Source organism: Lissotriton helveticus, chromosome 3_1 (genome assembly GCF_964261635.1).
Source record: "Lissotriton helveticus chromosome 3_1, aLisHel1.1, whole genome shotgun sequence".
Classification (NCBI taxonomy): Eukaryota; Metazoa; Chordata; class Amphibia; order Caudata; family Salamandridae; genus Lissotriton; species Lissotriton helveticus.
In genome coordinates this window covers 1,988,593,929-1,988,608,172 of record NC_136061.1, presented here as the reverse complement: position 1 = coordinate 1,988,608,172, position 14,244 = coordinate 1,988,593,929, and the positions used below count along the sequence as shown (strand labels likewise).

The following is a 14,244-nucleotide window of genomic DNA, read 5'->3' as shown; positions in this document are numbered from 1 at the left end:
GCAATCAAGAAGGGTTCTATTACTAAAGCAAATAACAAAGGAGATAAAGGACACCCTTGTCGTGTACCACGTTTGATTGGGAAAGTAGGTGAGCAGCGTCCTGAATAACATACCTTGCCCCTTGGTTGATCATACAAGGATTTAACCCATTTCAGGTATTGACCTTTTATGCCGAATGCCGTCAAAACTGCCCAGAGGAAGTCCCACCCCACGCGATCAAATGCCTTTTCTGCATCTAGAAGGATCATGCCGAGTGGGGTGGGACACGTCCTAGCAATGTCAAAGGCTGTTATAGCAGTATTAATGTGAACGGTAGTGTCCCGTTTAGGGATAAACCCGTGTTGACATGGTGAAACCATCTGTGACATTAGTGACGCAAGTCTTGTTGCTAGTACTTTTGCAAATATCTTAGCATCGGCATTAATTAAAGATATTGGTCTGTAAGACCCTCTCTCTTGTGGGGGTTTCCCTTTTTTAAGAAAAAATATAATTTGAGTGTAGTTCCATGATCTCGGAGCTTGTTCTCCTTCGCCAATAGCCTTGATGACCATTATTAGGAGAGGGATTAATTCTTCCATGCATTTTCTGTAAAGTTCTAAGGGGATTGCGTCCTCGCCTACTGCTTTTCCCAGTGCTAGGGAGTTAATAGCTGCCTGAATTTCTCCTGCTGTTATATCTGCTTCTAGGTGATCAGCTTGTTCATCCTCTATATTCTGTACAACATTTTCAGTCAAATAAGTTTTTATATTATCTTCTATTGGGGTCGTTTCAGGTGTATATAGCTTTTGATAGTATGTGGAAAACTGGAGTAGGATTAATTTAGAATCTTGATGTAGTTGTCCGTCATCACCTTTTATTTCCTTAATCAGCATTTGGGCTCGATCTTCTGCCACTTTATATGCTAAAATTTTTCCTATCCTCTCCCCACTCTCATATTGGTTCAGCCTATATTTAGCTAGTTTGGTGATACTTTTCTCCCTAAAGAGATTTTTCAGTGCTAATCTTGATTCCATCAATTTTAAATTTAAATCTTCAATTTCTTTTGCCATTGTAGTAGTAGCTAACATCTCAGATAGCCTATCTTCAATATTAGATATATCATCTAGAAGTTTTTTATTTTGAATCCTGCCAGCTTTGTTTTGTTGCCAGACAAACTGTTGGGTAAACCCACGGATGCTAGCCTTACATGCATCCCACACCATCAAAGGAGATGTAGAGAACCTATTAATATCAATAAAGCCCTTTATATGCCCTTTCAACAAGCTCACAAACTTAGTATCAGAGAATAGATACCTAGGAAAGGAAAAAGGCCTGGGTGGGTGCATGTCTGTATCAATTTCTATTGTAAATAAAAGCGGGTTATGGTCCGATGTTACCCTAGGACATATTGACATTGAACTGGTTGATAGAATAGAGTCGGAAGCAAAAACCATGTCGATGCGTGAGCAGAGTTTGTGAGCAGATGAATAATAGGTATAACCTGCGATGTGAGGGTATAGATACCTCCAAGCGTCTTTGATTGCATGTATAGTAGCCAGGTCTGAGATAGCAGCCCTCGTTTTGCGCATCCTCTGAAATGACCCTTTTCTGGTTGTGTCCAGATTATAATCCATTACGCAATTAACATCGCCTAACACTATCCGCTCCCCCTCCCAAGTAAGTAGCTCAATGTTAACCTGATCAATTATTCTTGGTTCGTCCTGATTTGAGGCATAAACCCCACACATTATATATTGAAGACCTTCCAAAGTCACTTGTACCATGGCCCATCTGCCCGCTTTATCTGTCATTTTTCTGTTAACTTCTACTTTAAGCTGTTTATGTTTCAGTATAGCCACACCTCGGATAGAGGCGTTAAACTCTGTGCTAACCAAAAGATCATAGCCTAATTGATTCAATAGACGTCTATCCTTGTATGTAATGTGAGTTTCAGTTATAACTACTATCTGAGGGTTATGCATCCTAAGCTCTTCGTATACTAGACTCCTCTTAATCCGACTGTTTAGACCAGCTACATTCCATACTAAAAGCTTTAATTGATACATTTAATTGTTTGTAATATATATTCTACATGCCTTCTGCTGAAAAAGAAAAGAAAAGAAGAAACATTTCGCAAAACATGTGTGTTTCCCTTAGCTAAAAGAACATACGTATACTCATACTCATGATGCTTTTTTATTATTATTTCCCCTCCCCCATTTCCCACCCAGTAACTACCTACAGGTCCCCCCGTTTGATTAACTGCCGTTCCCCTGGCAGTTGGCGAGCGGATAGATCACTGATAGGGTCCAGGCAATCAGTGCTAATCATAGCAAAAAAAAAAAAAAAAGGGGGAGTACCCTCGTGCTACACAATGCTCTTTATCTCGACTGTAGCTTGGCCACAAGAGCAATCACCTAAATACCGTAAAGCTTTAGAGCTAGCAAACATATAACCAGGAAAACCAAAGAGTCCAAAAAGAAGCCAAATATACAAACATAAGTCATTAACTTAGTCATTTAGTCATTTCCCCACCCGCCAGGAGGCGATAGCACTTTCAACCTCATTTACTTCCAGAAAGAAATAGGATCGGCCATTTTTAATCACTTTCAATTTTGCAGGTTCCTGCAAATAAACTTGATATCCAAGTTCTTTGATCGGATCGATGAATTGCTTCAATTTCCAACGTCTTTCTAGCGAAAGTTTGCTTAGATCCGATCTCACAAAAAAAATAGTAGAATCAATTGTAACTGGGGTGTTAGGCCGTGCTTTTGAAGAGATAGCTTGTCGAAGCAAGTAGTTACCTATGTAAATCAAGATTGGTCTTGGGAATTTGCCACTCTTATCCTTTTGAAATAGAGGTAATCGATGGGCCCGCTGAATCTGAGAGTCCCAGTCCCAATCTGATAGGTCGGGAAAAGCCTTTTGAAATAATTGAGTGATATATGCTCTCGGGTCTGCCCCCTCTGCTCCTTCAGCAATACCAAAAACGCGGAGATTTTGTCTCCTTTGCCTATTTTCTAAGTCCTCCAGCTTAGCTTGCATCTGAAGAAGTTGTGAGGCATGTTTATTCACTGCTATTTCAGAGCTTTGTGACTTCTCCTCTGTTACCACCACTCTTTGCTGTAGTTCCTCTATGTCTTGAGACACCACCCCCAGTTTACACGCCATCTCTTGCAGAGAAGTTTGAGTTCTATTGTTATCTTCTCTCATTTGCTGATAATGATTTTTAGCTTCTTGTTTTTGTTCATTTAGAAGATGGAGTATTGTTTGAAAAGAGGCGGATACCTCCCCTTGCGGAATCCATTCTGTCGATCCGCTAGATAAAGAATAAACAATATTTTCCGGATGTGTTTCTTGTAAAGTCTCTTCTGTTGGAGCTGCTGCTGCACCGCATAAAGACGCCATCGACCGCTCTTGGGTTATATTGCTACTGTTATTGCTGTTATTACTGCTACTACTGTTAATTGACAGAGAAGCAGAGTTATCTTCCATAAGTATCACAGAGGGCACAGAAGGATGTGGGTGATCCAATGAGCTTTCCCCGGAGGGTTTTATCGACTCCCTAATCAGGCCAGGCTTATTCAGGCCATCAGTCTTCGCCTTTGTGGTATTGGAGGTAATAGACTGAGTGGGGCTGAGTGGCGCACTGATCTGTTTTGGGTCTTTGGTGATAGTAGATTGATCATTAGGGCTATTACCAGACAGTCTCATTGCCATTGATTTTACACCACCCTTAGCCTGCACCCATTGTCTAATTGGGCTATTCTCCGCAAAAGCTTTCAAAACACTTGTCTTGGATTTGCTTGTGATTTTAATGACCTTATTCTTGTTTTTACCCTTCGATTTTTTAGTATTAAGAACTTTGTTTTTGTCTTTAATCACTTTTAAAGGCGTATTACCCCCTTGCTCGTTGAGATCCACATATTCTTCGTCTGTCTCAGCGGCGTCTGTGTTATCAATACTTTCACCTCCCTCACCTTCTCCCACGCCTTCAGCATTCCCTTTGTCCGGAGACATACTAGTCGCGCTAATCTTTTCATTGTGAGAGGGATTCACATTAGTGTCGGGGTAGATCACCTTAGTCAAAGTCTGAGTCTGAGTCTGAGTCTCTAAAGGTTCTAACGTTTCTAAGAGCTCCGTGCCTCTTTTAGCCATAGTAGTAGACACATTAATTAAATCTGCTACCCCAACCTCTGCACTATCCAGCTCCGTAGAAGCAAATGCAGATAAGTTATTTACATTGCTTAACGCGGCACCATCCTCAATCACTGTGGTACCACTTTGAAATAATTTCTCGGGCTCCTTTGCTTTTACATGAATCCCTTCATTTAACAAAAAGGTTTTTGCTGTGTTATCTGTACTATCTGCTGAATTACCTTTCGCTTGAGTTGGATTTTTCCCCCCCCCCGAGTTTACCGGTATGCAGTTGCTCCCCATCCAAGGCTGTCTCCGTGGCGTTGTTGGCAGGTAAAGATTTTTTTCCCCGTACTACAAGCTCGTTTATCACTGCCGCCGACGTTGGGATGGATGCCGGTGTAGCCGTCGTTCTCCCGCTAGCTGCAGTTGTGCGAGTTGTCCGTGCTGGTGGTTTCGGCGCCATACCACAAGCGCTCGACTTCTCTAGCAGCACTGCTGCCGGTGCCACGGAGGAACGCAGACCAAACCAATTGCCTGCCGTCGATCTCGCCAAGCTCGTCAGGTTCGCCCAGCCCTTTGACGGCTCCCGAGCAAGACTCGGTATTCTCGGTATTCTCCCGAGTTTCTGTGTGCTGACAGAGCGTAGCAGGCTCCGGATACGGCTCCCAATCAGCCGTAGCTGCCGCATTCAGGGACTCGATCCTCCGGTCAGGAGAGTCTCCAAACTTTCCGTTTCTACAAAGAAAAGATTACAGCGTCTTTGATTTTCCAAAAGCGTGATGCAGAAGTAAGAAGTAAGAAGTAGGTGCTCTAGCTTTATATAGCTCGGTAGAGTTTGTTAGTGCCGGGTGAGTTCGTGTTGGATTTTTCAGTGTTCACCGGCACTATCTCCGATGCCGCAGGGGAGCATACCAAGCCAATTGACTGCTGCCTGGCTCGACGAGCTCCGGATATAGCTCCCTGATTAACCGTAGCTGCCGGCTTCAACAAAGCTCTCCCGTTCCAATACAGTCTTACAGCATTACAGCTCCCGCATTGTGTAGCTGTACCAGTCGCACTCTAGCCACGGACCCACTCAGCGCTCTCCACTCCGGCGGTGTCAATCCGCCATCTTGGACCCTCTATTTTACTAATCTAATGTTTTTTTCTCTCTTTTCTAGGTCCAACATGGCTCGTGGCGTCTCCCTGCAGCCGTGTGCACTACTGTGCACGAAGTTGTTCAGACGGGTATGTATGTTGTTGTTGTTTAAGTTTAGAGGTAAGCCATTTTGTTTGTTTTTGCTAATCTTATGTTTATTCTCTCTTTTCTAGGTCCAACATGGCCCGTGGTGTCTCCCTGCAGCGATGTGCACCGCTGTGCACGAAGTGGTTCCAATATGCGGCTTTGTTCCAGTTTGAGGTAAGCTATCTTTTCCATTTTACTAATGTAATGTTTTTTCTCTCTTTTCTACGTCCAACATGGTTTGTGGCCTCTCCCTGCAGCAGTGTGCACTACTGTGCACGAAGTTGTTCAGACGGGTATGTATGTTGTTGTTGTTTTCATTTAGAGGTAAGCCATTTATTTTTTCTTCTAATTTTATGTTTATTCTCTATTTTCTAGGTCCAACGTGGCCCGTGGCATCTCCCTGCAGCGATGTGCACCGCTGTGCACGGAGTTGTTCCGATATGCGGCTTTTTTTGCAGTTTGAGGTAAGCTATCTTTTCCATTTTACTAATGTAATGTTTTTTCTCTCTTTTTTAGGTCCAACATGGCTCGTGGCGTCTCCCTGCAGCCGTGTGCACTACTGTGCACGAAGTACTTCAGACGGGTATGTATGTTGTTGTTGTTTTCGTTTAGAGGTAAGCCGTTTTGTTTGTTTTTGCTAATCATATGTTTATTCTCTCTTTTCTAGGTCCAACATGGCCCGTGGTGTCTCCCTGCAGCGATGTGCACCGCTGTGCACAGAGTGGTTCCGATATGCGTCTCTTTTGCAGTTTGAGGTAAGCTATCTTTTCTATTTTACTAATCTAATGTTTTTTCTCTCTTTCCTAGGTCCAACATGGCTCGTGGCGTCTCCCTGCAGCCGCGTGCACTATTGTGCACGAAGTTGTTCAGACGGGTATGTATGTTGTTGTTGTTTTCGTTTAGAGGTAAGCCATTTTGTTTTTTTTGCTAATTTTATGTTTATTCTCTATTTTCTAGGTCCAACGTGGCCCGTGGCGTCTCCCTGCAGCGATGTGCACCTCTGTGCACGAAGTTGTTCAGACGGGTATGTATGTTGTTGTTGTTTTCGTTTAGAGGTAAGCCATTTTGTTTTTTTTTGATAATTTTATGTTTATTCTCTATTTTCTAGGTCCAACGTGGCCCGTGGCGTCTCCCTGCAGCGATGTGCACCTCTGTGCACGGAGTGGTTCTGAAACGCGGCTCTTTTGCAGTTTGAGGTAAGCTATCTTTTCCATTTTACTAATGTAATGTTTTTTCTCTCTTTTTTAGGTCCAACATGGCTCGTGGCGTCTCCCTGCAGCCGTGTGCACTACTGTGCACGAAGTTGTTCAGACGGGTATGTATGTTGTTGTTGTTTTCGTTTAGAGGTAAGCCATTTTGTTTTTTTTTGCTAATTTTATGTTTATTCTCTATTTTCTAGGTCCAACGTGGCCCGTGGTGGTGCACGAAGTTAATCCAACGGTATGTATGCTGTTACCATATACAGGTTAGTGAAGTTTTTTGTCAAATATTATACATTTTCAATTTTTTAAGTCTTTTGCATTTGTGTGAAGATATTATATGTATGTCTGTTATTGCTCATTTTTGTGATTTTAAACGTGCTTATTTTTTATTTACAGTGTATAGTTTTTTTATATTATAGCTGCTAGTTTATTTATTATCTAGTAATAATGTTTGTATGTATTTGTGTTTGATGTTTTTGTCAAAAGTGCTGTAACGCGTTTATTACGGGGAGTACCTTCTTTGAATACGTGCGGGCGGGGCACGTTTTTCACGGAAACGTCAGTTGGCGATATCTTCCGGCAAGTTCTGCAGGTAAGAACACCTTTTCTGTGATGTTAATGTAATATTTTTGTTTCCGATATAATGTTTTTCTTTTTACACTTTTTAGGGATTCCTTGTCTGTGTTCTGTTTGGGTACCGTCCGTGACTTTTATACACTTCACCGTCCCTGCTGCTGTGACGTGCACAGTGCTACGTTTTTATGTGGTGGAAGATTGCGTTTCTGTTTTTTTACATTATATGTTTTGCAAGTAAATAATTGCGATTTCTTTATTTAAGGTGTACAGGTAAGTGCTAAAAAAATTAATGTTTGTATATGGCGTTTCTGTTTTTGACATTATATTTTGTCTATAAAAAATAATTGCTATTTGTTTCTTTAAGATATATAGATATTGTTTACCTGTTTTTTAAATTGATTCCTTAGGACAAAAGTGCTTAGGGGATAGTAATGTATTGAATTTAATATGACTGTGTGGGCACATTTTACATTTCAACTCCATGTAGCGATATCTTTAGTTGACTCTGGAATTTCGTCCGTGATGCTGCGAGATACAGGTAAGTGTAAATTGTTTTATAATTGTATACAATTGTTATAGTAAATGGTTTTGGGATTTTTTGAGATGGTATATGTATGTTTTTAAATGGCATATCTATGACTCACTATGTTATTGCACTATGTTTTTAATGCTAATTAGTGTTGTATTATATTATAGTGTCTATTACTTCTTTGTTTGCCTTATAGCTGCAATCGAATTTCTTTATATTGTTTAACGATATTTCTACTTGGTGTTTTTGACGAAAGTGCTGTTACTAATGTATTTTTGGGAGTACCTTATTTTAATACGAGAGGGTAGGGCACGTTTTCCACGTAAATGTCAGTTACCGATGTCTTCCGGCAAGTTCAACAGGTAAGAGCAACTTTTGTGTGTTACAATTAACGTAATAATGTTTTTGTTTCTGATGTAGTTTTCATTTTTTTAAACTTTGCAAGTATTCAATGTTTGTGTCCTGTTTGTTAGATATTTAGACTTCACTTTCCGTGTTCCTGCAACATACAGGTAAGTGCTATTTTTGCATATTTTGTCTGGCTTTGTATTATATTGTGAAAATCTTTTTGTATTTGCTTATAGATGCAATTGAATTTATTAGTAATGTTTTCCAACATTTGTACTTGATGCTTTTGACGAAAGTGCTGATCATACTTTATTAAGGGGATTACCTGATTTTCAGAGGACAGGGTGGGGCACGTTTTTCACGTCAACTTCAGGTACCCATAGCTTCCGGGAAGTTCTACAGGTAAGAGAAACTTTTGTATGTGGATGTTAAAGTAATAATTTATTATTTCTGATATTTTTCTCTTTTTTTGAAAACTTTATATGTATGCACTGTCCATGTTCTGTTTGTGTAGTGTTAGTGCGATTTCTACACTTCAATGCACATGTTGCTGCGACATACAGGTACTTTTTTTTTTTAAATATATTTTTATCTATCTTTTTATTATATTGTGTATTACTTATTGTTTTGCCTTATAGCTGCAATCTGATTTCTTAAGAATTTTTTGCGAAATTTGTACTTGATTTGTTTGACGAAAGTGCGATTCATAGTTTAATACGGGGAGTACCTGATTTTAATACGGCAGGGTGGGGCACGTTTTTCACGTAAACGTCAGTTACCGATATCTTCCAGAAAGTTCTACAGGTAAGAGCAACTTTTGTCTGTTGATGTAATGCATTTATGTTATTTTTGTGGACGTCTTAGTTTTTTTTTACATTTGCAGCTATTGACTGTCCGGTCCTGCTTGGCTACCGCTTGTGACATTTCTATACTTCACTGACCGTTTTGATGCGACATACAGGTAATTCCGATTTTTTTCTTATAGATTTTCAGATTGCGTTCTTGGTGTTGTTCCACTACATTCTAGCGAGTTAATGTTGTGTAATGTGGATCTAATAATGCACCTGACTAGTATTTGACTCTTGTGCATTGTGTACAATTTATTGGGATGTTCGTGTAACGTTTGTGAGATTTCTATTATTTTTTGGGATTTGTTTTTTAAATTTGCAGCTATTAACTCTCCGTGTCCTGTTTGGCTACCGCTTGTGACATTTCTACACTTCACCTACGGGTTTGATGCGACATACAGGTAAGTCCGATTTTTTGCATAAATATTTTTAGATTGCGTTATTGGTGTAGTTCCACTAGATTCTATCGAGTTAATTTTGTGTAATGTGGATCTAATAATGTACCTGACTAGTATTTGACTCTTGTGCATTGTGTCCAATTTATTGGGATGTTCGTGTTTGTGTAACGCTTTTAAACGTTTTAAGTATCTATCTTTTTATTATATTGTGTATTACTTATTGTCTTGCCTTAGCTGCAATCTGATTTGTTAAGAATGTTTTGCAAAATTTGTACTTGATTTGTTTGACGAAAGTTTGATTCATAGTTTAATACGGGGAGTACCTGATTTTAATACGGCAGGGTGGGGCACGTTTTTCACGTAAACGTCAATTACCGATATCTTCCAGAAAGTTCTACAAGTAAGAGCAACTTTTGTCTGTTGATGTAATGCATTTATGTTATTTTTGTGGACGTCTTTTAAGTTTTTTTTTACATTTGCAGCTATTCACTGTCCGGTCCTGCTTGGCTACCGCTTGTGACATTTCTATACTTCACTGACCGCTTTGATGCGACATACAGGTAATTCCGATTTTTCTTATAGATTTTCATATTGCGTTCTTGGTGTTGTTCCACTACATTCTAGCGAGTCAATGTTGTGTAATGTGGATCTAATAATGTACCTGACTAGTATTTGACTCTTGTGCATTGTGTCCAATTTATTGGGATGTTCGTGTTTGTGTAACGTTTGTGAGATTTCTACACTTCACTGACGGTGCTGCTGCGACCGACAGGTAAGTGCTATATTTTTATATATTTCAATAGTGCGTTTGTGATTTTTTACACTAAATTGTATCGAGTTCTTTTGTGTGATGTTGATTTAATAATGCACTTGGCTCGTTTTTGACTCGTGTTGTTGCTGTGCATCGTTTGCTATTTGCGCGTGGTCTACTCGTATTCCGATCGTTTACTGTACTTTGGGCTTCTGTAACGTAAACTATTGGGTTCATGGGCTCCTCTCATTTACTTTTCAGGTTATTTTTTTTGATCGCACCTGGCTCGTGTCTGGCTCGTCTCTGCCTCTTGTCGTCTCCATGCTATGACTAATGTTTGCCCGTGTTCTGCTGCTATCCGGGTCCTGTACTCTGCTTTTGGCTTTTGTTAAGTCAGCTCGTGTCGTAGCCATGCATTGCCTGATGTTTGCGCTAATGTCTACCACATCTCGTGTTTCCTGCTCCAGTCGTCTCTGTATTGCAGATTTTTTTTGTACGTTTTACGTTGCATTTCTTCATTTCTAATGCTTTTATTTTTCTTTCATTTCTAGGTCTACCCCATCTTGTGTCCCTCTTGTGCTCTTTGCACGTGTTGTGTAACATTTATTGTGTTTAGCCGTTCTCTACTGTAGTAGTGAATGCTGTTATAAGCTATGTAAGACATCTTATGTTTTGTACTCGTCTTATGTTTATTTTACCTTTCTATTCTTTTCCATGTCTACCCCAACTCGGGTATATATCCTCTCTAAAGCATCTGCTGATTGCGTGCGTCAGGTAAGCCATCTTGTGTTCTCCCATAGTATAATGGCGTTTTTTTGGGTTGCATTTTCAAGTACAGTAAGCTATGTTCTGTTTTGTGCTTCTATAATATATTTTTATGTTTCATTTACAGGTCTACCTTGCCCCACGGCTCGTGTACTCCTTGCTTCACCTCTGTGTAAGGGCATGGCTAAGGTAAGTTATCTTTAAAGTCCTTTCAACATCAGGGACGTGTTCCGACTTCAAATTAACATGGGGCTAGACAGCTACACCCTACGTGCAGAGCGCCATATGGGTAAGATAAAACAAAAATATTTTGCCCAAATTTGTCATAGCCTTAAATTCAGAGCTACTGTTTCCAATTGTATGCCTACTGTTATGCTTGCAAGAGTACGGTCAATTTGATTAAGTTTTGTTTGGTTTTTAAAGTCATATGTAGCTCATGTTCATTTAGTTACTAGCATCATTTCTATGTAAGTTACGAAGCCGTGAAAAACAAACATTAAGGTAAGACTGCATAATTATTTAACACGCTTGCATGATACTGCGTTTTTATTCTAGAAAAATGTACACTGCACTTGCATATTATTTTTACTGCACGCACGACTTTGTAGAAAATGCCCAGACAACTTGGTGCCACTTTACTTTTTTTAGGGGGGTGGGAAACTGTCTGTTGCATCCACGCGCGTTCACATTCAATTCACAGGTAATTGCCACATCTTTACTCACAATAGGATACACTTCTTGCCAGACAGCCCTTTGATTGCTAAAAGGAAGCACCGCACCCAAACATTAACATACGGCTACACAACAACATCTTACCTACTTGCTGTTAGTTTTAACACTACATGTGGTCTTCTTTTGGTATTTAATTCAAGCAACTGCCATTTTAAAGTATAAGAGCGAACATTTTTATATCTGCACGCACGACTTTGTAGAAAATGCCTAGACAACTTGGTGCCACTTTACTTTTTTTAGGGGGGTGTTGCATCCATGCGCGTTCACATTCAATTCACAGGTAATTGCCACATCTTTACTCACAATAGGATACACTTCTTGCCAGACAGCCCTTTGATTGCTAAAAGGAAGCACCGCACCCAAACATTAACATTCGGCTACACAACAACATCTTACCTACTTGCTGTTAGTTTTCACACTACATGTGGTCTTCTTTTGGTATTTAATTCAAGCAACTGCCATTTTAAAGTATAAGAGCGAACATTTTTATAACTGCAACAATGTTATACCTTTACCCTTTTATCAGTAGAATTTACGTGCTGCTTATATTTTCTAAAACACTTTGAAGCACATTTGGATACTTTGTTGTCGAACAGCGTTTAACATCATGCAACTGTTTCCATATTTCATGTTCTTTGGTAGCTGCAGTGTAAGAAGGGGGTGTATTTAAAAGACATAATACTTCATTGAAACTCCATAAACAGTACTATCAGGGTTCGTAGAAAGTCATGCACTCTTATGCGGAAAATGCCCATGTAGCTTTGCTGTGGAGGGCTGGGGGTGGGGGTGTATGCTGTAATGCTGTAGCACAGCAGAGCGCCCCTCTCCAGCGCGTCTCAGGGGCACAGGGGAGGACAGGCCTTCACGTCCACCTCACACGGAATTCGCACCTCTTCACTCACAATGGAATACACTTCTTGCCAGACAGCCCTTTGATTGCTAGAAGGAAGCACCGCACCCAAACATTAACCGACGGCTACAGGACAACATCTTACCTACTTGCTGTTTTTCAACACTACATGTGGTCTTCTTTTGTTATTTAATTCAAGCAACAACCTTTTTTTTTACCTTTCTCACTATTTAAAACACACGGGTGAACTTTCTTAACATTTCTTGGGAGAAAGCCAGACGGTATACTTCGAGAGCTGATCTATCTCTGATACAAAACGGTAAGTAACTGCTTAGATTGGGAATCGGAGAATGCTTTACTTTTACCGTTTTACATTTTTTAACATGAATTATTTATTAACTTTATATATTAGTAACAATGTTATACCTTTAGCTTTTACTTGTAAAATTTACGTGCACATTGTATTTTATTAAACACTTTGAAGCACATTTGAATACTTTGTTGTCTAACAGCGTTCAACATCATGCAACTTTTGCCATATCTCATGTTCTTTGGTAGCTGCAGTGTAAGAAGGGAGTGTATTTAAAATATTTAATCCTTCGTAGTAACTCCATAAAGAGTACTACCAGTGTTCGTAAAAGCTTAAGCAGTAAATAGTAGCCATGCGGGAAAGGGTCCTGTAGCTTTGCTGTGGGGAGCGGGAGGGGGGATGCTGTAACCCCGGACTCCTTACATAAAGCACCCGTCTCCTCGTGTGCCATCTGCCAACATCGGTGTCCCTTATTACTAGAAGTCATGGGGTGACCTTTACTTTAGCAAACAGATGACATTCTCTTCCGCGAAACAACTGCTCTTCCTGTAAACATGCCCATCTGTATTTCATAGTCTAACTCTGTGACATGCGGGATAAACTTTTTAAAATGAGCCTAAAGTAAAAATCTGAGTAAAGTAATTGCGCAGTAACCGTTCTGTTTGTCAACAGATTGCGCACCAAAGCGTGTCTCATTTGTGACGGCCCACGAACGCTCAAGCTACCCCACCCTGCTCGCGCACCCCCTCCCTGCTCGGGGCCTATCCCCGAAGCTGACCACCTCCAGAGCGCCCCTCTCCAGCGCGTCTCTGGGGCACGGGGGGGGGGACGGTACAGGCTTTTGGCTAAGTGCACAGCGACACATTGGAAAGATGATAAAAAAAAACTTTTGACAAAAAAATGTAGTAGTCTGATTTTTAGAGCTAATGTTTAAAATTGGATGCATGCAATTATACTTGCAAGTGTAAATTGATTTTATTTATGAATAAAATCCACTTATTATCTTACCTACATGCTGTTTTTCTACACTACATGTGGTCATCTTTTTCTTATTTAATTCAAGTAACTGACATTATTTTTATCTTTCTCAGTATTTGAAGCACACGAGCGAACATTCTGAAAATTTCTTGAAAGGAAGCCAGGCGGTATACTTCAAGAGCTCATCTATCTCTGTTACAGAACTGTAAGTAACTTCATACATTGGAAATAAAATAATGCTTTACTTTTAACGTTTTAGCTTTTTTAACTTCACTTATATTTGCTTTCAATATATGTAACTATGTTATACCTTTAGCTTTTATTTGTCAAATTTACGTGCACTTTGTATTTTATTAAACACTTTCTAGCACATTAAAATTATTTGTTGTGAAGAGCTTTCAACATCATGCAACTGTTGCCATATCCAATGTTCTTTGGTAGATGCAGTGTAAGAAAGGGGTGTATTTCCAAGACCTTATCCTTCGTAGAAAATCCTTAAATAGCAGCACTAGTGTTCGCGGAAACAGCCCTGTATTTTGCTGTCCGTGGGCGGTGGGGGGGGGGGGGTGGATGCGGTAGCCACGGACTCCTTACGTAAAGCATCCGTCTCCTC

General features: G+C 40.1%; 1 protein-coding gene across 1 annotated transcript in view; it reads left to right on the top strand.

Annotated features, from left to right (window-relative positions):
• The window catches only part of LOC144824355 (uncharacterized), a 141,659-nt gene that overhangs the window by 96,860 nt on the left and 30,555 nt on the right, over positions 1-14,244 (top strand). Inside the window, exon 3 of the mRNA XM_078683468.1 lies at positions 13,745-13,836. Coding sequence (XP_078539594.1) covers positions 13,745-13,836 — 92 coding nt within the window. The remainder of the gene's footprint in view (positions 1-13,744; positions 13,837-14,244) is intronic.